This window comes from Phalacrocorax carbo, chromosome Z (genome assembly GCF_963921805.1).
Source record: "Phalacrocorax carbo chromosome Z, bPhaCar2.1, whole genome shotgun sequence".
Taxonomy (NCBI): Eukaryota; Metazoa; Chordata; class Aves; order Suliformes; family Phalacrocoracidae; genus Phalacrocorax; species Phalacrocorax carbo.
Window position 1 is genome coordinate 36,752,674 of NC_087548.1, and position 22,182 is coordinate 36,774,855.

At 39.5% G+C, this 22,182-nt stretch overlaps 1 protein-coding gene across 2 annotated transcripts in view; it reads left to right on the forward strand.

Annotated features, from left to right (window-relative positions):
* Positions 1-22,182, forward strand: part of SH3GL2 (SH3 domain containing GRB2 like 2, endophilin A1) — a 113,504-nt gene that overhangs the window by 83,129 nt on the left and 8,193 nt on the right. For both annotated transcript variants that reach the window (XM_064437873.1, XM_064437874.1), the window contains exons 2-7: positions 7,837-7,905; positions 11,722-11,794; positions 16,789-16,932; positions 18,577-18,710; positions 20,016-20,174; positions 21,656-21,759. In XM_064437873.1, the coding sequence (XP_064293943.1) occupies positions 7,837-7,905; positions 11,722-11,794; positions 16,789-16,932; positions 18,577-18,710; positions 20,016-20,174; positions 21,656-21,759 (683 nt within the window). The remainder of the gene's footprint in view (positions 1-7,836; positions 7,906-11,721; positions 11,795-16,788; positions 16,933-18,576; positions 18,711-20,015; positions 20,175-21,655; positions 21,760-22,182) is intronic.

The window sequence follows — 22,182 nt, forward strand, 5'->3', positions numbered from 1 at the left end:
CACTGCAGAAGCTTGCAGCATACTTTCATATCGTGGACTGGTGCTGAATGCGAATGGCCTCCCCTGTGATGCTGGAGTTGCAGGAATTCTACAGTGTGGTCCTTGCTAGCAGTAAGAAAGAAAAATGCTAGATCAGATTAGTCAAAGAAAGGATTGATCCAGACACCTTTTTTTCCCTCCCCTTTGACAGCTTTAGTTGAAAATTAAAATGGAAAAAAGGCAAATTAGAGTTTGATTCTAAATAAGGAGAGTAAGAACACAGGACAAGCTCACCATGAGTATTTCTTACACTGCAAGAATACTGGAGGTTGGGATCCTGATCTCTTTTTTATCCTTCTTGGGGAGAAGTAGTTCTATTGAGCCATTTTGCTTTTGCTCCAGACCGTCACTGGCATTACTGGAGGTTCTACCCCACAAAGAATTTCCTTTATGACTTGAGAAGCTTTAGCAATGGCTTGTCTTTAGCATTGCCAGTTCCTGTGTCATGTCCCATCTATAGCCAGTTTTCCTGGCTTTCTGACCTGCCTTTGGGCTGTTAGTGAAGCTTGTAACAGTGCTATGGGCCCTCCTACTAGCAGCTGTGAGAACTAGCAAGGCCAAGCTATTGTATGTATAAAAGGGGTACTTGGAAGGTGCCTTGTGAGAGATGAAGGCAAGCCTTTTAAAGTCCAGTCATAGCCTTCCCTGTTCCTGAGTTTCCAAACTTCAGGTCACTTGCTGATCTTTAAATAGTGAACTTTATTGTTGACATTTTTCATTAAACAGCAAAGACAAGGGAACTTTTAAGTGAGGATAAACCTACTCAGCCTATGGCTAGTGTGGTGTTGTTGTGGAACAGGCCAGCAAAGAAGGATTTCTAGCAGGGAGAAAGTTATTTCAGTTCTATCAGGGGAGGGAGTATATTATTTTCCGGTTAAATATCCCTGCTGAGTGACAGAAGGTAAAAGGTAAAGATAATCTCAGACTTGTCTGGCAGTTGCTTACCTTAACTACATCACAAACATTTCTGTTAGATATGCTCCCGATGGCAAGCAAGTAGCAGGTGCAAACAATTTTCCCATGTGGTAGGCAAGTGTATTTCTTCATCTTTTCAAGGAGAAAGCAAAGCTTCAGTAGCATAATCAAAGTCTCAGTGCAAGCAGGACATAAACAGTGAAGTTCCTTGGGTATTCTTGGATCTCTTATTTGTTTCCTTTTTGTCTTTCTTGCTGTCTTCATGGCTTACAGCTTCTGTGGTCGCAGTGCTCCTCAGTTCTGCAAGGGAAGGATATTCTGCAGATGAGCTCCAGCTGGTGTTGTAGATGGCCCGTGTAGACATCCCAGCTGAAGAAGAGAAATTTACCAATTAAATGTAAATGGGCATTACTGTTTCTTAAATGTATACTAAGTTGGGATACTCTTTCTGTTTTATTACTGAAGAGGCTTGTTCTACATTCTGATGCCATGTCCTGTAGACAGTCCCTGTTTTGCACAAGATGTTTACAAATTAAAAGAAAAACAGGATAAAATTCAAAGATTTTAAATGCAAGGGAGAGAGTGATAAGCTTTCCTCTCTTGTCAGATCTTTTGTGTTCAATGAAAGTGTGGGTTTTGCTCAGTTTCTCTAACAAGTAAGTGTATAAGACCACTTCTGGCTTCTGGTGGGATTTATCACATCTGTTGAGTTTCCTGAAGCTTTCCAAGATCCTTTGGCTTCTAAATCAGGACTTCCTCATGTAGATGGCTGTTCTGGAAAAGGTTGAGCAAGACCGCTCTACCTCAATTGAAATCAGATGCTAATTTCCTTTCCAGCACAGGATAAGGTGCTGTGAACCAACACTGACTTTTTTCTACAGCCTCTTAACGTTTCTGAATATAAGCTATCTCCAGACTAGTCTGGAAAAGGTCCTTATTTTCTTTCATATTCTTTAATTTTCTTTCATATTCTGATGTCAATTGGAGAAGTCTAAAATACAGCTAATTTACACATGCTTTTCAGATTTTTTTTTAGTCCCTATTCTAGTTTATCTGAAATTACCAGAAAGTCTCTCTTGCTTACCTTTATTGCTGAGAGTGTGATTTGCCACAAGGAAGTATGCTTCATTATCTGCAGAGAAGCATGGCCATGACCATAAATTTGAATTGTAGATGTCACATGTTTTCTGTGGTAACAAATTCTGATACCATAAATGCCAAACTGTGCCGAATCAAACAGACTGAAAAATCAGCCTGCAAATGCTAGTTTTGTCTTACTCTAGCACATGAAGTGTCAGAGAGAATAAAAAAGTATCTTGATTAGAGACTGTGCTTTTTATAAATGTTCTTTTTCAAATGTTTTCTCCTTCTGAAAAGCCTACAGTGTTGGCAAACCTTCACCATGTGTACAGACTTCTTCCCATTAAAATGTGTACTTCTCATTGCTTTCTTTTGTAAGTCAACTATGCCTTCCTTATGTTTGCAAAGCTAACAGAGCGTCACTGCATTTTAGAGCCTGTTTGAAAATCTTTAACAAACCTGAAGATACTTCTGTCACTGTGCTTCCAGAACACAAACCTTTACAGTGACAGGCAAAATCAAAAAGGCAAAAACTGAATGGAAGAACTATAGAAGGAGGAACTCTAAAGGAAGAACCTGTGGAACAGAAACTAAGCAATCAGGAATGAGAGTTCAACAGGGTGACTTCACTTTACAAGCATGAACTACAGAGAGCTTTATTTTACTCCGTCATGAATTTGTAAGCTCCATTCATTACTGCTTCCTGTAGCTTTCATATTAATAAAATTTTTGTTCCTGTCACCCCATCCACTGTGTGGCCATTTGATAGGACTGTAGTGTCAACAGCCTTCCTTTTACGGATAGAAAAGTTGTGCCATGATGACTGAACTACACAGTAGATAAGAAGCATTGTCAGAGCACATTCTCCAAAATATCTCAGTGCGGAAACCAGTCTAGGCTGGCAGTAATGATAAAAGGTATAACAAAGAAGATCAGAGTTTGCTGTGTGCTTTGAGTAAAAATGTTGCCATGCTCTGTATTTGGAGCTATGAATGCATGCCATAAAGCTTTTTTTTTACTTTTTCAGTCTTACTGTGGTGTGACTGCTTTGCAAACAGGTCATTCAGTTTGCATCATAGGCAAAGGCAGTGTATTGTGGTGTAATCTATTCAAAGATGGTTTTCTAATCCTGTATAGAAGCAAAGCTGCCTTCTGTAGATGCTGCCAAACTAGTATTTCATGACATTAATAGAGCTGCAAACTCAGGTAACTGCTATTGTAGTTTAATGCTGATCTTGCTGCATTTTTAAATTTGGGTAATGATATCATAATGTGCAAGGATTTCTGGTAGCAGTTCTCTGAACTGTGAATTGTTCAGAAGGCACTCTAGTACGATGCAGTGTCATAGCACTGAAGAAAATAATTCTCGTGGTATATCTATCTAATGCACATTTGATTTACATTAATACTTTGTGAGTAGTGAGAGATGACAGTATCGGATTCATCATGTCATTTGTTAGAGGACTGCTGTATGGAATATTGTACAAGTGATCATCTATGTATTCTAGAAAAGGCAGCTGGAATTTTCAGCATACTAACTGCACAAGCCTTTTTTTTTTCCTGCACAACAATGCTGCATCATGACAAAGTAATACAAAAAAAAGGTTAATTGCACAACTATATGAAATATGGAACAAATGCCTCCATAACTAAGACCAAATAAGTTTTGTTGTTTCACATTAAATCCCCCTACCAAACACACTCCTATCACTATGGCTTATATTCCAAATCCTGTTAGCATTTACCAAAACCCTGCATTTTTATTATTATCTGCCAGGCAGAAAGCAATTTTTTCCCCCCTAAGTGTAGGATTCATTCCACTTTTGTTATGCCTATTGAAACCAATCTGACCAGCATATGTTAAGTTAGTATTCTGCCTGAGTGGAAATGGGATCTTTATAAAATCGGAATTTGTTCTAAGGCACATAGCACTTTGTTTTCAGTCATACAAAATATAGAGATCATGACTGTAAATCATGATGTTGTTAGGTGTAGAAAAGGTCTGTGTATACTTGATTCACAGAAATGTTTTCATGTCATTTTTCCCCCACCCAGAAAATGTTTGTATGTTGAATCTGTTATTTTTCATGAAAATATATTGATTTTTTAGTATATGAAAATATTTTAATATATGTCAATAAAAGTAATTTTAATTTTATTGTAAAGGCTTTTTGGAGGCAAGATGTAGGTAATGAACATTAGAAAGGAGTCACAGTCACAAAATAACTAAATAATGTTCGCTGGGGTATCAGTTTAGGTCTTGATTCTTCCATATGATGGACTAAGGAAGAGATGTAATATTACCATTTGTAAAGACAACTTAAAGGGTCTAATTTTCATTCTGTTGTAAAGCAAGAATCAAAATGTTGAAACCTTGACTCAAATGGCATGGCAAAGGAGACTTTTGTTTTCTGGCCAGCGGTAGCTGATGGCTGGTGATGTTTCTGACTGTTTCTGGATCTTTAGCATGACAGCTGATGCAAGCTGGCATAGCTTCATGACCTAAGATAATTAAATCAAACAGTCTTAGAGAATGGTGGAGCAGGACCCCTAATGAAATGCTTTAAGAGTTGATTTGGAGGATGGAAATAAACAGACTGAAGAATCTCTCTACATGTAGTCAATACAGTGATGACATAGATGTGGGCTCTTTTGCAAATGCTTAGTCTGCCTTTCTCAGGACCACTGCTCCCACCCGACCACTTTAGATTATAGCCTTGCAAGGCCGGCTTAATATCCTCTTCTGAGTAGAATTCCCCCTTCTGCTCTAAGGGGCAAGGGCTTTTGAGGGTTTAATTTTTTAATTTTCTTTTTCTTAAATTTGAATCCTTAATTTGAGTTCTCATCTATGACTGCTGAGTGGCTTAAAGAAAAAACCCAGTATTTAAATTTTCAAGTGGGATTTTGGTTCAGGTGCTCTTTTCACGTGGTCTCTCAGTGCTTTTCCAAACCACATTTTTGTCTGGATAATGGAGGTGAAGGTAATTCCTTGAGGGCCTATGATATAACTATCCTGAAAGAAGAGTCACCCAGCTGCAGAAGGGCAGGAGACACAACTCATCTCTCTCCTTTGACTCATCTCTGTTGTCTGTAACAGTACTTGACCCAGAGCTTTACAAATAAATTTTTTACTTGGTACATAGTTTTGTTACTCACCTTAAATGAGTGACTCATGATGGTGATTGTGATGCTAATATTGACAAAGTGACCAAAAATGGAAAGCATGTTTAGAAGAGAGGGATGACCTGTCTTTTTGACTTAGCAGACTACAGAGCTGCACTATTAAGAGTGTCATATTCTTCAGTAGGACTAATGGTGAATATGACAGGCAGAAGCAATTGCTATGGCTTGTACAAGTGAGATGGGATCTCTAAGGGCATCTGTGAGGATTATCAGCCATGTTTTTGCAAATCCTCATCAAGTATGAAAATACCTCAAAGATATGAAAAGTAAAGCTAAAAAGGGCTGGAATGTTAATTACCTTCAGGTACTTTGTATCCTTAGAGTTGAACTTCAGTTATTCAAAATCTGTTTTGACTATTCAAGTGCTAGCATTTTGCATACTGTTGTTTTCAGGGACCTGAAATCTTTGTGGTAGAAAGCCGTATAATCTGTAGTAGGAGGTCCATTTGCAGAAGATTCATTTGTGGATTGGTGGAGAAAGCTTCTGGTGTTTTATGCTTCCTTTTCTACTGTTTTTCACAGAAACTGCAAATAAATAGCACCTTTTAGGACATTGAATCTATCCCTTGTCCATTGCAGAATTGTTCCTTACAGCACCAAGTTTGAAATCTATTATTTTTTTGTGGTACTTCACTAATCTCTGTAAGGCACAAATTCAGTAATACAGACCACCCAAACTTATCTGCATTCGGATTAATGACAAGAGAGTGTCTGCACAGATTTGCACACCTCTTCTGTATAGGAAAGAAGGAATAAGTAAAGTTCTTTGTTTCTTCAGGATGTTTCACAGTATAGAAGCCTCATTAATGCACCATTTTGGGTACTAACTTGCAAGGAGCTGACAGAAAACAAACAGAACTTATAGCCATTTCCTATTGCACAGATAATTATAGCCTCCATCAGTAAGTACTTGGTCATGCTGTGCTTGCAGCTTTGTTGGAGTAAACTGGAGTGAATCTGAAATAAGTCAAATGTCTGGATTTTCTTAATGGCAGGTACATGGTTGTGAGTCTTCTTCCTCTTTATACTAGAAGAAAGCTATAGAAGAGTTAACACAGTGGTCAAAACCAAGAGGAAAAAAAAGTGCAATTTTTCTTTTGTTTCTCCTTGTTTATTGCAGGAATCTCTTCACTGAAATCAGTAGTTACACTTAGTCTAAAGATGATTCAATCTAACTGATCATAACTAACATGATACTAACAGTCCAAAGATGATTCAGAGGCACCTAGGAAAGTTCATAAATTAAATGGTGAAATTAGTAGAAAACAGAAAGTCATATGTCTGGTGAAGTTCTTATGACAAATACCAACCCAGTGAGAGATTAGTGCATCCACTGGATCATATACTCCTGACTTAGTTGTGGAATTAGACCACTAAAACACTTTGTGACTGACAATGTGATTGCTAAAATCCATTTTGAATGGTGCTGCATAGTAGTTACTGTTCAAATCTGTTACTGTCACTTTTACTGGCATTAAAGACAAACGCAGTTCAGTGTGTTCCACTGAATCTGGGAAGTAAAATGGTAGCACAAAATCATCTTCCAATTAGTTTTCAAACCGAGTATTTTCTAAAAAAAAAGCTATTTGCTAAAGGCATGACACCAAAGCTCCCTTTTGTTCTTTCTAATGGATCTGTCAGCTGGCTATTTTATATATAACTCATGTGAACCTCAAGCTCTTGCATGGTGTGAATGTAGGGGGTTTTGTAACTATACATTACTTTTATTTATAAACTTGATTTTTAATGGTGAAGTTCTGTTTGTGGCTTGAATCGGTATTTTTCTGAGAGTTCTCAGGCATGGATGCCTTGTTGCCTTCTGAGAGGCTAGAGTCAGGCCTTGGGGGCTTCTTCTTGCTCTGTGCTTAGGCAAGGTTATTACCCTTGGTTTGCACTGATACACATTGGACTGTAGGGGAATAGACAGGGATCGGCGACCGGAAGATTACGGGATGTGACGGAAAGATAGACTCCTCCCCATAGGAGTGGCAGGAACAGGAACCGCAAGAGCTATATAAGCGTGTGACGCAGCTAAATAGACGGACATTTTGCATCCATCATATTGATGTCTGTGCATCACTGTCCCCAGGGTGGGTAGAGCCCTGTGTCCCGGAGATATGCGGCCCAAGATAAGTTCTCCCGTAGAAGCATACAGCTACATTGGACAAAGCAGGGCGGGCCATTTTTGAGCTCTGATAAGAAATTTCTTAGTGCTCTGGTTCCTTCCCCACTTCATTCTATCAAGTGACCTCCTTTTTCATTCAGCACACACAACTAAATATTTCTGTCTACTGAATACAGATCTGTTTTTGTTGATTAATTGCTTGATAAGTTCCAAGATAGAGACATTCATTCAACAGAAATAGAGGTGTCATCTTGCAAAGACATGATGTATGTACTTCTGACACCAGCAGAAGATTGGATCTCTGAGACTTAAGCAGTAACATATTGTTTTCTGATTGTTTAACTTAAGTTAAAGTGTGTTTGAAGTAAGTGTTTTGGAAAGAACAGTATGTCTGAATGTTGTACCAACAGAGAAAAAAACATTTCCCCTGGAAAACAAGGTGGCTATGTTTTTCAGTTATTGCTGAATTGTTTGTTGGTTTTTTTTAACTGCAGAAAGTGAGTGAAAAAGTAGGAGGTGCAGAAGGAACCAAGCTAGATGATGACTTCAAAGAAATGGAAAGGGTAAGTCTAAATACAGATGCCTATGTTCATTATTACTATGCACTTTTCCTTTCTATGGAAGGAATTTCAAAGCTTTTGTCCCTGAATCACTCGAATAATTTTGAAAGACTTAACTTTTATTCAGCAGGACTGAGCTTTCAGTTTCTTATTTCTTTTTGTTTTCTAAGCAATGCATACGTAATATATGGCACTTTTTATAATGCCAATATTTCATTCAGAAACTGAGGCTGATGTCAGCTACAAATTAATTTCAGTTAAACCATTGTAGAGGATCTCTGAAGAGAATCACAAAGTCATAGGATACCAGGTTGGAAGGGGCCTCAAGGATCATCTGGTCCAACCTTTCTTGGTAAAAGCATTGTCTAGAGGAGATAGGCCAGCACCCTATCCAGCCAAATCTTAATTATCCGGTGTTGGAGAATCCACCACTTCTCTGGGAGGATTATTCCAGTGGCTGATTGTTCTCACTGTGAAAAATTTTCCTCGTGTGTCCAATTGGAATTGCCCCAGGATTAACTGGTAGCCATTACCCCTTGTCTTTTCCTTGTGACCCCTTATAAAAAGGGAGTCTCCATCTTCTTTGTAACCACCCTTTACATACTGGAACGTGGTTGTGAAGTTTCTCCTAAACCTTCTTTTCTCAGGGCTGAACAAACCCACTTCTCTTAGCCTTTCCTCATACGGCAGGCTTCCTAGTCCTTTGATCACCTTTGCAGCCCTTCTCTGGACCCCTTCCAGCCTGTCCACATCCTTTTTGCATAGTGGGCACCAAAACTGATTACAGTATTGCAGGTGTGGCCTGGTAAACACTGTGTAGAGTGGGATAATGACTTTATCTCTGCTGGTGATGCTCTTGTTGATGCAACCCAGCATCCTGTTGGCTTTCTTTGCTGCAGTAGTAGCAGCACATTGTTCACTCATATTGAGCTTGTTGTCCACAGAGCTGCTCTCCAGCTAGTTAGATCCCAGCCTGTGCTGCACTCCTGGATTATGTTTTCCCAGGTGCATGACTTCACACTTGTCCTTGTTGAACTTTATAACATTCTCCTTAGCCCACTCTTCTGGCCTATCCAGGTTTTCCTGCAGGGTGGTTCTCCCAAAGTGTCTGCTTCCCTGCTCAGTTTGGTATCATCGACAAAATTCTTCAGGGTACGCTTGATCCCATCATCCAGATCACTTATGAAGACATTGAACAGTGTTGGGCCCCACATAGGTGCCTGGGGGACTCCACGTGTGAGAGGCTGCCAGTTTGAAAAGGAGCTATTTACCACCACCCTCTAGGTAGGGCCTGTCAGCCAGTTCCCTACCCACCACACAGACCACTTGTCCAGACTATAATGCATCAGCTTCTCTAGGCTGTGGGAATATTTTACTTCTGTATCTGCTTGTTGTTTATATACCTGAAGAACAAGTTCTTGTAGTTTTCAACATCTCTGGCCAATTTCAATTCGAGCTGAGCTTTTGTTTCTAACTGCACCTCCTTGTACCCCAGCAATACCCTTGTGGTTCTCAATGGGTGTTTGTCTGCTTTTCTGTCTCTGGTATGCTTCTCTCTTGGTTTTGAGCAGACTCAGAAGCTTGTAGTTAAGCTAAGCGGGGGATCTTGCTCCACCTAATTCCCTTACCTTTAAAGGGGATGAACTAATTTTGTGCTTCCAGGAGAGTGGTCTTGAAAAACTCCCAGCATTCACTTTCTCCTTTATCATCCATGGAGGCTTGGCATGGAATCCCTCCCAGCTGAACTCTGAGTGAGCTGAAGTTTGCTCTTCTAAAATCGAAAACCTTTGCCTTAGTACTAACCTTCAGTATGCTCAGCAGGATTCCAAACTCCACAATATTGTGATCACTGCAGCCAAGACAATCACTGAGTGAGATACTACAGCTGAGAAAGTCCATCTACAAGATGGTCATTTCAGTGGCAAAGGGTGCCTGTAATTCTCAGCTGCTTGAGCATCAGTCAAGAGGAGCAAGAACTGTCTGCTAAAGGGGTTGACAGTGCACTGGAATATTCATTCATGGATCCAGAGATCCTGTTAGGCAACCTCCACTGGCAAAGTGCCTTGGGTAGATGGGGCAAACGCCCCAGCAGACTGCTTGGTGAGGTTGGCAGAAACACTGAATGTTTCTATGAATGGGGAACAAAAAAGCCATAGCTCTGTGTGTGGTGATAATATTTCAGTTGGAAGGGTCAGTAGGGACAGGTTTTTTTCCTGGTTTTGACTTTGAAAGGTACTATCAAATCCTGTAACACAAGCTACTGCTAGGTGATTTGTAGGGTACATATCTGATATATAACTCTGTTCAAGAGAAATAGAAGATATTTATATGTCCATTTGTATAGTGAGATGGGGAAAAAAACCTTGGATGGAAAATAAAGGAGAAGGACGTATCCTTTGTACTTCTTACAGTGAAGTACTGCAGAGTTGGTTTCTCCCGTTCTGCCCACCTTTCCTTTCAATGTGCCACAAGCATAGGCACTGCCATCAAAACTGGAAGATGTTAACCAAGAGTCAGAAAATGGATGCAAGGTTTAGAGTGGAAAACAGAACATTGCAGCAGCCAGGAGGGTTGGCAACCCAGGAGATAAGAGCACTGAGAGTTGATAAGAGAATGGAGTACACTCATTGGTTGCCTCCACGCTTCCACACTTCCTGCCTGGCCCCATGTCCCTTGCCAGTTTTTCTGCAGGCAGGGACATGCTCCTTCTGCCTATCCCGGCCTTCTCTTCCCTAGCACTCACTCTCCTCTGTGGCCTTCGAGCCGTTTCTGGGCTTCCTACCAGGCGGTTCAGTTACTTACTCACCAGGGCTGTCAGACCTCTTCTCCTTGTTTGTGTAAAGCATAGAGCAAGACCTGGCAGATGGCAGTGGCAACAGGAAACAGGAAAGAGGTTAGTCACAGCGTGCTGCAACCAAGCTATTTCAGGTGTTCTTTTCTAAAATAGAAACTTGCCATTATGGTAAAGGGGTTCACTCTGTGGGACACAGGCTACCCTGCAGAGAAATGCAATGTATCTTCATAAATGCAGAGTACAGGATAGGTTATGGGGATTCCCAAATCTGCCAAAGCAGCATTTTTTTCCTTTGAGATGTGATTCTGAAAGGGAGAGTAGTTGTGTACTTTGCTATATGCCGCTTAGGAAGCTGTTGTGGAGTACTTCGTAAGAAAGCAAGAATTTGTGTTGCAGTAGAAGAAAGTAATGCTGTTCAGTTCTAAGTATTTTAAATTCCTAAATATAAAAGAATTCTTCACTGAGTCGGCCAGGGGAAATAAATGGTCAGTGTGTCCATGCTGAAAGGTTTCTTGAAATTGTAAACTGAGTAATACCTAGTCTTCGTTACCCCAATTTTAACAGACCTCACTCTGAAAGAGGTAGACAGCCCATTTTATCATTGGTAGTTGGTTTTGATTAACATCTGCTTTCCCCTCATTTTGCCGGTTATTCGGGGATCAAAGATGGCTAATTCTTCAAACAGGTTTCAGTGACCATTCTATGAAAAAGTTTTCCCTATTGTGGACACTTCCCAGGGTGATGTGAAGTATCAGCATGGTACAATGAGTTGTATCAAATTCCTAACAAACTGAGGAACTCTGTACTAATGGCCTCACTTGAGAATCGGTGGTGGACTCATGCTGTGACCAGTTTTCCAGGTATTATCACCATACTGGTACCAGGGCTGTTCTCAGGGACACAAAAATAAAATTATAAGAAGAGTTAAAAGAATTTATAAGAACAAAAAGAAAAGGGAAATACATCTGCCTTTTTTCTAACATCTTTTTTTGATGTTTCTTTTTGTTTAACTCTTTGTCCTTTAGAAAGTGGATGTTACCAGCAGGGCGGTTATGGAAATAATGGCAAAGACAATAGAGTATCTTCAGCCCAATCCAGGTAATGTAATTTCACAGTCTTGCAGTAGTTGTAGCACGTTTTGAAAATACTCTTTCTCACCAATATATAGTTTGACAGATCTCATCTTCACTGGTGCTGTTAAGATTAACACAAAAATTGGTTAAGTTATGGTGAAGTAAAAGAGCTGAGTACAGGGTTCTGTGTTAGGCTGTCAGGGGGAATGGAGCCTGGTGTTGGGAGGCTTGTTTTCCTTTTGTGTGTTCTTGCTTTAGATAAGGGCACAGCAAATGCCTAGAAAACAGGTGTATTTACATGCAGACATCTGAATGTCAGCACTGTGAGCATGGGGGGCTCCCTGGGAGCTGGAGATGGGTGTGGACTCCCCAGGGGCGGCAGGGCAGGCTGTGGCAGCCGGGGCCTATTCCACTGCTCCAGCCAGGAGCAGGGCAGCCAAGGGGCACTGCATCAGCAGCAGCCCTGGGCATCAGCACCTCCATGGGTATGGATGGGATGGGCTGAGGTGAGGCAGTCAGGCTACAGGTGGGGATCAGGATCAGGCACAATGAGGGTGTCTGCATGAGACATCTCTTTCTTCGAAGAGATGTCATTCTAAGAAATGTCCCAGTCATTCACCCTCTGTAGGGAAAAGGACCAGGCAGTCCTTGCAGACCATGGGAAGAAAGGCAAAGTTCTGAAGCAGCCTCCTCCAGGGCACAGGAAGAGATGTAACAACACCTTTCACTCATTAGAGTTACTACAAAAGGGATGGTGCAAAAGGGCTGTTGATGCCAAACTGGAGGAAGGGCAGATGAATGGACGTAATCAGAGGTGACTCAATTGAACCTTCAAAATAGGAATAAATTATTTGTTTCTATGGGGAGATGAAAGAGAGGTTTTGTGATTGTGCTGATGGAGACCTGCATGCTCCTTTCTTGCCAAAGAATCCTCACAAGGAGGCAAGATCTGGAGCTGTTACAATCAAGTAAACCATTCAGTTGAAGAACTTGAAGATTTCCATACTGATCTAGGAACATAAGAGTTTTAATACTAGCATAGATCAATGCCAGCTTCACTCATGGGTTCAACAGAGTTATGCTTGTACAAAATTAGAATAAAGGTAAAATGAGGCCCTCTACCTACCATAAGTATCTTAGAGTTTCATGGAAGTACAGACCACATTCACTCACCCACTGTAAGGAATTTGCTTCCTAATAGCTGGAAACAAATTTGAACCAGTGTGAAATATTTTAACTCCAGTCTGCTGGGATGAAAGACCGTTGCTGGTATAGCTTAATTGGTGGTATTTTTGTCAGACCACAGAGGAAAGACTCATAGAATCGTTAAGGTTGGAAAAGACTCTTAAGATCATCGAGTCCAACTGCTAACCTATCACTTCCAAGTCCACCTCTAAACCATATCCTCAAGCACCACATCTACCCTTCTTTTAAATACCTCCAGGGATGGAGACTCCACCACCTGTCTGGGCAGCCTGTTCCAATGCCTGACAACCCTTTTGGTGAAGAAGTTTTTCCTAATATCCAACGTAAACTTCCCCTGGCACAGCTTGAGGCCATTTCCTCTCGTTCTACCGCTTGTTACTAGGGAGAAGAGACCGACCCCCGCCTCGCTACAACCTCCTTTCAGGTAGTTTTAGAGAGCAATAAGGTCTCCCCTCAGCCTCCTCTTCTCCAGACTAAACAACCCCAATTCCCTCAGCCGCTCCTCATAAGACTTGTTCTGTAGACCCTTCACCAACTTTGTTGCCCTTCTCTGGACACGCTCCAGCACCACGATGTCCTTCTTGTAGTGAGGGACCCAAAACTGCACACAGATAATTTGATGATGCTGCCAGTAGATTGAAAAAAGGAGGAATAATATTTACAAGTTCAAGAACTCATAGAGAGAAAATAATGATGACTAGAACAGTTTCTTTGTCAACAGATGAAATACGGTTTATGACTTGAGTCCACAACTTCATTGCTCATCATGAGCAAGCACTCTGCAGGAAAAGCAATAGGATTGACAAACATGGGGCTAGTGATAAAATTGTTAACTGCTGTCAAGCTGTTGTTGTGCAACATTGTATAGACTGAGTAATAAGCTTTGGTAGTTTACTGCTTCTCTGGCTGCCTTCCTGACACATTTGAGGGATTATGATTGCTGCGAGTCATGGAAAAGGCTCACAGCAATGGCAGAGAGCAAAATTTCTGGAAGTAGCTAGGGGTGTGATTTCAGGCAGTTCAGGCTGATGTAAGCTTGCAGTGCTGCAGGAAAGAGCAGTTCCCATGCATCAGCTGCACGTCTCTTCATCTACTTATGGCACGTGTGAGTAGGATCAGGAAATTAAAATTGTAATAGGCAGGAGAAAGATGTACTTTCTTGCATAGCAAACAAGATTATTTTGTTCATTCCATAGCTGGGCAACCGTAGCAGATGGAGTGAAAGGAAAGGAGGACTGACTCTTTTCAGCTTTCACCTGATCTTAGATTGTTTTATGGCAATTGGAAAAGGCTTCCTATAGTGAGAAGAAGTGGATGGAAAATTACTTCTTTTTTCAATAAAATATAAAATTTCCTCTTTAAAATTCTCCCTACAACTAAATTACACTATTTACCTGGGGCACCAAAAATGCTGACTGGGAGGGGAGGGAATGGAAGGGAAGGGGAAAGGATATTAAAGACAAAGGTGAATTTATCGAAAGAGATGTTGGGCTGAGGTTAGTGCAAATGAAAATGATAGCTTTGTAGACTTCCCAGTTATGAAAAAATCTGAAGAATAGCTGAAAATAACTAAAATTGAACTTGATGAATGCTCAAAGACTTTTCATGCAGATGTACATGACCATAATTTCAAGAAAAAGAGGTGCAGGATGAACAAGATTAAAAATACAGAGAATGAACAATTGCCCCCACTGCTGAAGTTTCTTTTGAACTCCTTTGGCAGTATTATTATGATTTGCCATGGCTGTGTTAACACTTAATATTAAGGTGAATCATTAGTGACACCAAGAAAGTCAGTGTAAAGGAGAGGGGGTGCAAGTGGGAAAAGAATCAAGCATTCATGTGGTGTTTTGTACATCTCTGCCTGACCTCACTCAGGTTGAAACATGGCTTAGAGAAAAAAACATGTGGCACTAGCACAGTAAAGCAATAGTTATGAAAGGGCTCAGGGTGGGTTTTTGAGATTGGCTGACCACAAACTTACCTCTGCTCCCATCGAAGTTACTGGAATCAACCTTAAAAGAAGTGGAATCGGACCACTGGTGAATGTATTCTAAGATTTCCTACTAAATGGGATAAAGGATTCTAGGATTCATGTTTACCTTTCTTCTCTGTATGATTTATTTCTTGCCTTTCCCTTATTGTTCTTTCATCTATTTCATTCTTTCCTGTACCTTTTGCTTTTATCTCCTACCTGCCTGTCCAGAATATAGCCACTTCATTTTGTTATATTCCCTTCTTACATTTTTCTTTTATTTCTGAAAATACTCTCATTTGTTCCTGTTTTAATTCAACTTGCTGCCTCCATTCCCCTGACTGATTTTGTTTATGCCTTAGTTTCTTTTGTGCTTCTGTATTTTGCCATTGCCACCATCATTTTGAGGCCATTTTTAAGGGCCAGACATTTCATTAAAATGCAGTTTCTTATACTGAAGAGTCAGCCAGTCTGCTGACTGTTGTTTTGTAGTGAGCAGAAACAGAAGGCATCAGGAAATTCAGATGCTGAAATTCAGATCTGGTGGCACTCAAGGATAGTGAGAAAGCTTACAAAATCATAATTACTATACGTTAAAAATTTGTTGTCCTTTCATAGCTTCTCCTCAAGCAAAGTAAGTACTATGACACTTGCCTGAATTTTCCTATGTCTGTTTCTGTGTCTGTGCATACATTAGTATGCCACAAAGTGAAACATATTCAGCAGCAAGAACCATCGCTTGATATGCACTTTCAACAATAAATTAAGAGCAAAACACTTGTTGACTCCAGTTTGCAAATGTTTTGTTGCAGAAATGTGTGCAAGGTTGAGTTTTGAGCAATGAATTCAGCACACAATAGTGTGAGCTACTAATATTTTGTACACAGAAATACTAACTCATAAGAGCAACTGAAAAAGTCAAGCCTTTGCAAGGAGGAAGGTAAAGCATTCATAGCTGCCCTCCTGTGGTATGCACAATAATGTAGATAGAAACACCCACTGAATCAGTTTGTTGGCGACAGGATTTAGCTGGCAAATTTGAAGTCAAGTGCCATTAATTAATTCACTCTCTGCAGGCCATTCACATTCTGTTGTTGCAAAAATTCACCAAAGCACATCATCAAACAAATTAGTTCTTTTACGTTGTCTGTCTTTGTTTTCATCAATTACAGTAATTGTGTGCTTTCTTCTGATCTGCAGTTGTGTATCTGAAATAAAATACAAGCTAAACTATGGTTGAAAACCGTATTGAAGTAGGGGTTTTGCCAAAGCCCCATAAAAAGCAAAAAGTGTTTCAAAGGTTGTTGGACATCATGTTTGGGGACATGGGTTTTATTCCATATTCTACAAGAGAAAAACTTTCAAACATTTAAAAAATGTGGGACACCACAGTTTAATCTTGAGTGTACCTAGTCTGGACTTTTCTTTGAGAGGAAGGCTGGCTCAGTCTGTGATCCCTCTGGTACCCAAGGATTTTAAGATTAAGAATTTGGGGTTAGCTTGAAGATTTTTCTACCTGTGTTGTAACACATGTCAAACATGCTATCTTGGGATTGTCCCTGGGCTGTCTTCTGTCCATGTTATTTCAAGGGAAGCTTTGACTTAAAGTTCAGGACAGAGCCTCCTCTCTTGACTACCAGCAGAAGAAAAAAGTCAATGACCAGCAACATTTCATTCCTTTGCTCTAAAAATAATTGATGAAAACCGGAGCTTAGACCTAAACTTAGATAATGTCCATCAAATACATTGTAGTTAGCTCAGATAAATTTAAAGAGTGCATTCCTGTCTATATAATCAACTATTACATGTTCGTAACCTCTGTCACTTGCCTGCTGCAGCTTCCAGAGCTAAACTCAGCATGATCAACACTATGTCAAAAATTCGAGGCCAGGAAAAGGGACCAGGTTACCCTCAGGCTGAAGCCTTGCTGGCAGATGCGATGCTGAAATTTGGCCGAGAACTTGGAGAAGAATGCAACTTTGGTAAATTGATTACTTCCCTTTCTGTTATAATGCAGTAAAAATGGTAGTAAGATTTAGTATAACTTTCATTATTAAAGTGTTGCGCTCTTATAAAGGAAGAACTTCTGCAAGAAGCATCAGAGTTCTGCTTCATGGAACTTCTTTAAGTTCGGTCTAGGCCTGTTGAGTATCTTTTGTGGATTTGGACTAAAGAATTTTTTCTTGTGGATGAAAGTAAAATTGTTTCCATTTGGACCTATATCCATATAGGCTTTAGGCCGTCTGTCATAGATTATGTTACTGGGGATGTGTTAGGCTTGAAGATGTACATGTCAGAGATCATGTTATTGTCTATGCATGTGTGAAATAACACCCTTTTGTCCTCAGAATATGTACAATAAATGATATTGTCTTCATAACAGGCAAGGAATAAAGGCTAACAGATTTTTAAGAGACTTGCACCTTTTTTTTCTGACCAAATTCCACATTTTAAGGCACTAGTGAATACTCCTGTCTTATCTGTCAACTGCTCTTCCCTCCAAGCCCCAAATGAGTTTACAGCTGCCTGAGTTAGAAATGTTAAACAGAGACAAAACATTGTGTTCTTCAGCAGTAGAGGTGTAACTAAAAGATATGACATTCATGACAGGATCATTTGTCTTTCTGTTCTATTTGTGTGGGCTTCTCGGTGGCCATTTTCATATGGCAAAACACAGGACCCTCCAATAGGACTGTGAAAATTGTCTGTGAAATCCTATTTGAATCTTCATAAAATGTTGTTCCTGGCATAAAGACATCTGCAATTGAAAAGGGTACTTTCTTGTTTGTTTTATATAATTTACTAGCTAGCTTGGCAGGTGTAGGTTTATTTGTGCTAAAGACTACTGGATTGTTTTTTTTAATTGGTTGCCTCTCATTTGCTAAATTTCGAACACAGTTTTAAAGGGAAAATGAAGAACTAATAGAATTTAGTTTGTGCAAATTGCTGTATATTCCCTGATGATTGCAGTAGCACACAGTAGAATAGATATGGCAATTATTTTCAAATTCTCAACTAATAGCAGCTATTATGGCTGTTTGTCACTCTTCATCTGGGTCTGGCAGGCTCTCTAGTTTTGCAGTGCATTGCTGGCCTCCCCTGCTTGGGAGACAAAGCTCCTTCTGATTTCTCACATCTCTAGGTTTTCAGACCCTTTGTGTTCTTTGAAAGAGGATTTTTTTTCCACCAACCTACACCTCAAACCAGGACAGTATTTTTGAGTGGCTTGCTTTTGTTTTTATGCAGAAGAGGTGAACCAGAGTGGTAAATTTTTTGGTCCTCAAGTTAATCTTGGAGAAAATCTCAGAAAGCAGCTAATTCTTATTGAAGTTTATGAACCTGAGTAGGTGTATGAAGTCAATAGTTTAATCAGAAAATGTGTGTGGAGGAGGCTGTCTTGACACAGCATGGATTCTCAAGTTCAGCTGTGTTACAAGACAAAAACTCTGGGGGCTGCAGAAGTGTAAAATCCATGTTGTCCTTTCACATAGTGAGTCATACTCTGCCTCTTTCCTAAAATTGAGACTTAAAATGAAATGTTAATTGAAAATTCCATGACTCAGTTTCACTCTACAGTGATTTGGAACTAAGTTATTCTGAGATAAACTGGACATCTTTTCTTTCAGGACCAGCACTTGCAGATGTGGGAGAAGCTATGAAGGAGCTTTCTGAGGTCAAGGACTCTTTAGACATGGAAGTGAAACAAAACTTCATTGACCCACTTCAGAATCTTCATGACAAAGATCTGAGAGAAATACAGGTATTGCCCTTGATGTGGTATTTTAATAATGCCAGTTGTGCCGATTGTGTATATGTCCAAAGTTTATGTTAGTTGTGTAGTTTAAAATGGGCTTTCAGAACTGCATATGATCTGGTTTTAGTCCCTTTTGGCTTGAGTTTTGATTTTCAGTTCTATCTGTCTTGTTGATGGTTTAGAAAGGGAAGTATCAAAATTATTACCTTTTTTTTTGGCAGTAGCATCGTCAAGCTTATGCAGGCATGAACACGGTACTCCTACCATTTGAAAGCTAATTTCACTAAATAGATGAACACATGTTTAGATTCAGTCTTGTAGTGTATGGCATGTGGGGGCATTTCAATAATTTCCTCTAGACTGGCACTACTCTTGTCTGTATGAAGACTGTTTGAAACCTTTCCAAGAATTTTGAACACAAACACTGTTTTCTTGCATGAATTATGTAATTGGTAATCCCAAGAACTAGCCAGCATTTACAGAGAAGAATCTGTTTGCAAACATACTTTTGCGGACACAACCTAATTTATGATTGTGGAAGTAAAAGTACCTCCCAATTCAGCTAATTCTTATCTGTAGAAGTAACTGTTGTTCTGAGCTCAGTAAGCTTTTATATTATTAAATATATGTGGATGAAAGATGTCTTAGGTAGTTTGATATAATTTACAAAGTTGAAAAAGTTATAAATGCCATAATAGATGACAAATTGATTTTTCTGAGGGAAAGTAAACACCTAAAGTATTCATGCTTATGCTGGTAGCATTAACTTTTGGCCAGCTTAATGTGGCAGCTGCTGAACAGATTGACATGAATGTTATGTCAGTTAATGAACTAGAAAATCTTTTTATAAAAGGTAACATTAAGATCCTTTGGTGGTCTGATGGAAATGATAAAAATATTTTCTGTGCTGCTTTGTTTATGAGAACTGTTACACAGGCCAAAATGTACTAACTTGTGCTTTTAATAGAGTTGTCTCTTAAACCATAGTGTTCAGGTAATTCTGCATCAGAGTTAAAAAGCTAGAAACTTAGGTATCTTTTATACAGGTGGCAATTGCAGTTATCCATTCTATGTGGGCTTTTTTTAATGTTGAAGGTCTGTCATTTAGAGAACAGCACACTATGGGTTCTTAAATGATAGGTAAACCCCCCTACTTCATTGTTCTGTATTTCTCCCCTCCGGGGAAGTGTTGATATACAGCAAACAGCACATGCTTACAAGTGTACATGGACTACCTGATTACAGTGCAGTATAAGGAGAGTTGGGGAATATCCTTTACTCAGTGCTTGCATTTGCATTTTTGGTTTTTAGCATCACCTAAAGAAAATGGAGGGTCGACGCCTGGATTTTGATTACAAAAAGAAAAGGCAGGGCAAGCTCCCTGATGAAGAACTTCGCCAAGCTCTGGAGAAATTTGATGAATCAAAAGAAATTGCTGAGTCAAGCATGTTCAACCTCCTGGAGATGGATGTGAGATATTCCTTGTTAAACTTTAAGCTGAATCTTAAAAAAAGGAAGATAGTGGTTCAGCACTGAAGGCAGTCTAAAGCAATCTAAGTCTTGAAAGCCTTCTTAAATCCATGACGCCATAGATTCCTGTCACTGTACAGTTGGGAAGCACTAGGCTTCTTGGTGGACTCAGTCAGAGGCTCAGAAGCTATAAAAATGTCCAGCATGCACATGTAGGACTAATTTTATAGGTATTTTATAGGTAACTGAGCTAAAGAATATAAATCTTCTGTAGTATCGTTGTGCTTCCTAACTGCATAGTGTTACTTACAAAACCAAAATATCTTCCCTCCTAGAATTATGTAAATGTAAGTCATGACTTTCACTTAGCTGTGGTTTTAGGGTTTGAGCCAAGGCTTTTGCTCAAGCGTGTGGGCTGCTGGCAGGATTGGTAAAGATCAGAGATGATGAACTCACAACTCCAAGGTCTCTGCTATAATCAGACAAGTTAATGTGACTGCTCAAATCTGACTTTGCAGCATATTTTTTTGCTGGTTAGGATTGAGCATCTATTAGGGTTTTTAAATCTTCTATTTATAATTAATATTGAAACTGTAAAAAACAATAAAAATTTATCTCTTTTGGAGGAAAATAACATTTCAGTGAAGTCTGTCTTACAGAATATATGGTCAAAGGAAATTCAGTTTAAATATTTCTGTTGAAGTAAATGATTGGATTGATATAAAGTTTAAATACATACCTAATTTAATTCTTTATTTTGTTACCAGATTGCTGTAGAGGAGTGAAAACAAACCTGAAAATATTTACATGTTAGAAATTAAATATAGCTGTGCTGAAATAAAAGAAGTATAAGAACTTTGTAGTTTTAACCCTTGTAGTAACACCCAACCCCATGTGGTCAGATGGTGCTGGCCTGCATTACACCATTGTGGGACTGTGTATTATGGAAACTGCTAGCAATTGCATTGCCCACACAAGAGTTTTGTATGTTTTTTCTCTCATGAAGTAGAATGCTATCTGCCTTCACTACAAATATTCTGCATCGAAAAGTACATAGTACCTTCCTGTTTGGGTCTGCTTCACAGGACAGAATACAACAGAAGCATAGCCATAGTCCCTATGGTTTTCTGCCCCTCAAAGGCAGGGAGGGAGAAGTTGTATTATGCTCTCATTACAGTCTCATTTTGACTTTCACAGTGTTTGCTGAAAGATGTATGTCTGTAGGCTGCTGTTCATGCAAATCAACCAAGGAGATGATCAGCAGAAAAGAGTTGCAGTTACCATTCCACATCAGGTCATAACCAGACGTGGTAATGAGTAAAGACTGATATGTAAATATTTATGAACTACAAAGATTAATGAAATTTTTAGAGGGAGAAGTAAAACTGCCTTTGCAGCGTCAGTGTGACAGTGGTCTTTACTTGCTATTGCTGAGCTGTTAGTACTCACCTAAGATCTGATGTTCTAATGTCAATCCTCAGATTGAACAAGTGAGCCAGCTTTCTGCTCTTGTACAAGCCCAGCTGGAGTACCACAAGCAAGCCACACAGATTCTACAGCGAGTTACTTCTAAGCTGGAAGATAGGTAATGCAATTTTGCAAGTTTGTTGAATTAGTTTTTTGGTTTACAGAGTCAGAAAACCTATGAGTGGAATGCAACACTGTTATCTGTTGCAACTTTGTATGAAAACAAGGGACATTTCATTAGACAGTTGCAAACTGAGGTTTATATGTTTTGGAAGTACATATATTTCTGGGTATGACTGAATGAGGACTGTGTTCAGGAAAGCATCTCATCTCAGTAAAGCTGTTAAATGTGATTTAACTGAAAGCAAATGTTTATAAATATTGGAAATCAGTGGGACTTAAAACTTTGGATTTCTTACCGTTTCTGCATGTATTCACCAAGTAGTCTTTCTGAGAGAAGACGTTAATGATTGCTATTGAAAAAGAGTATCTTGTTACATTCCCATCTACCTGAAGATCTTCCTGAGCCAGGTAGTTAGAT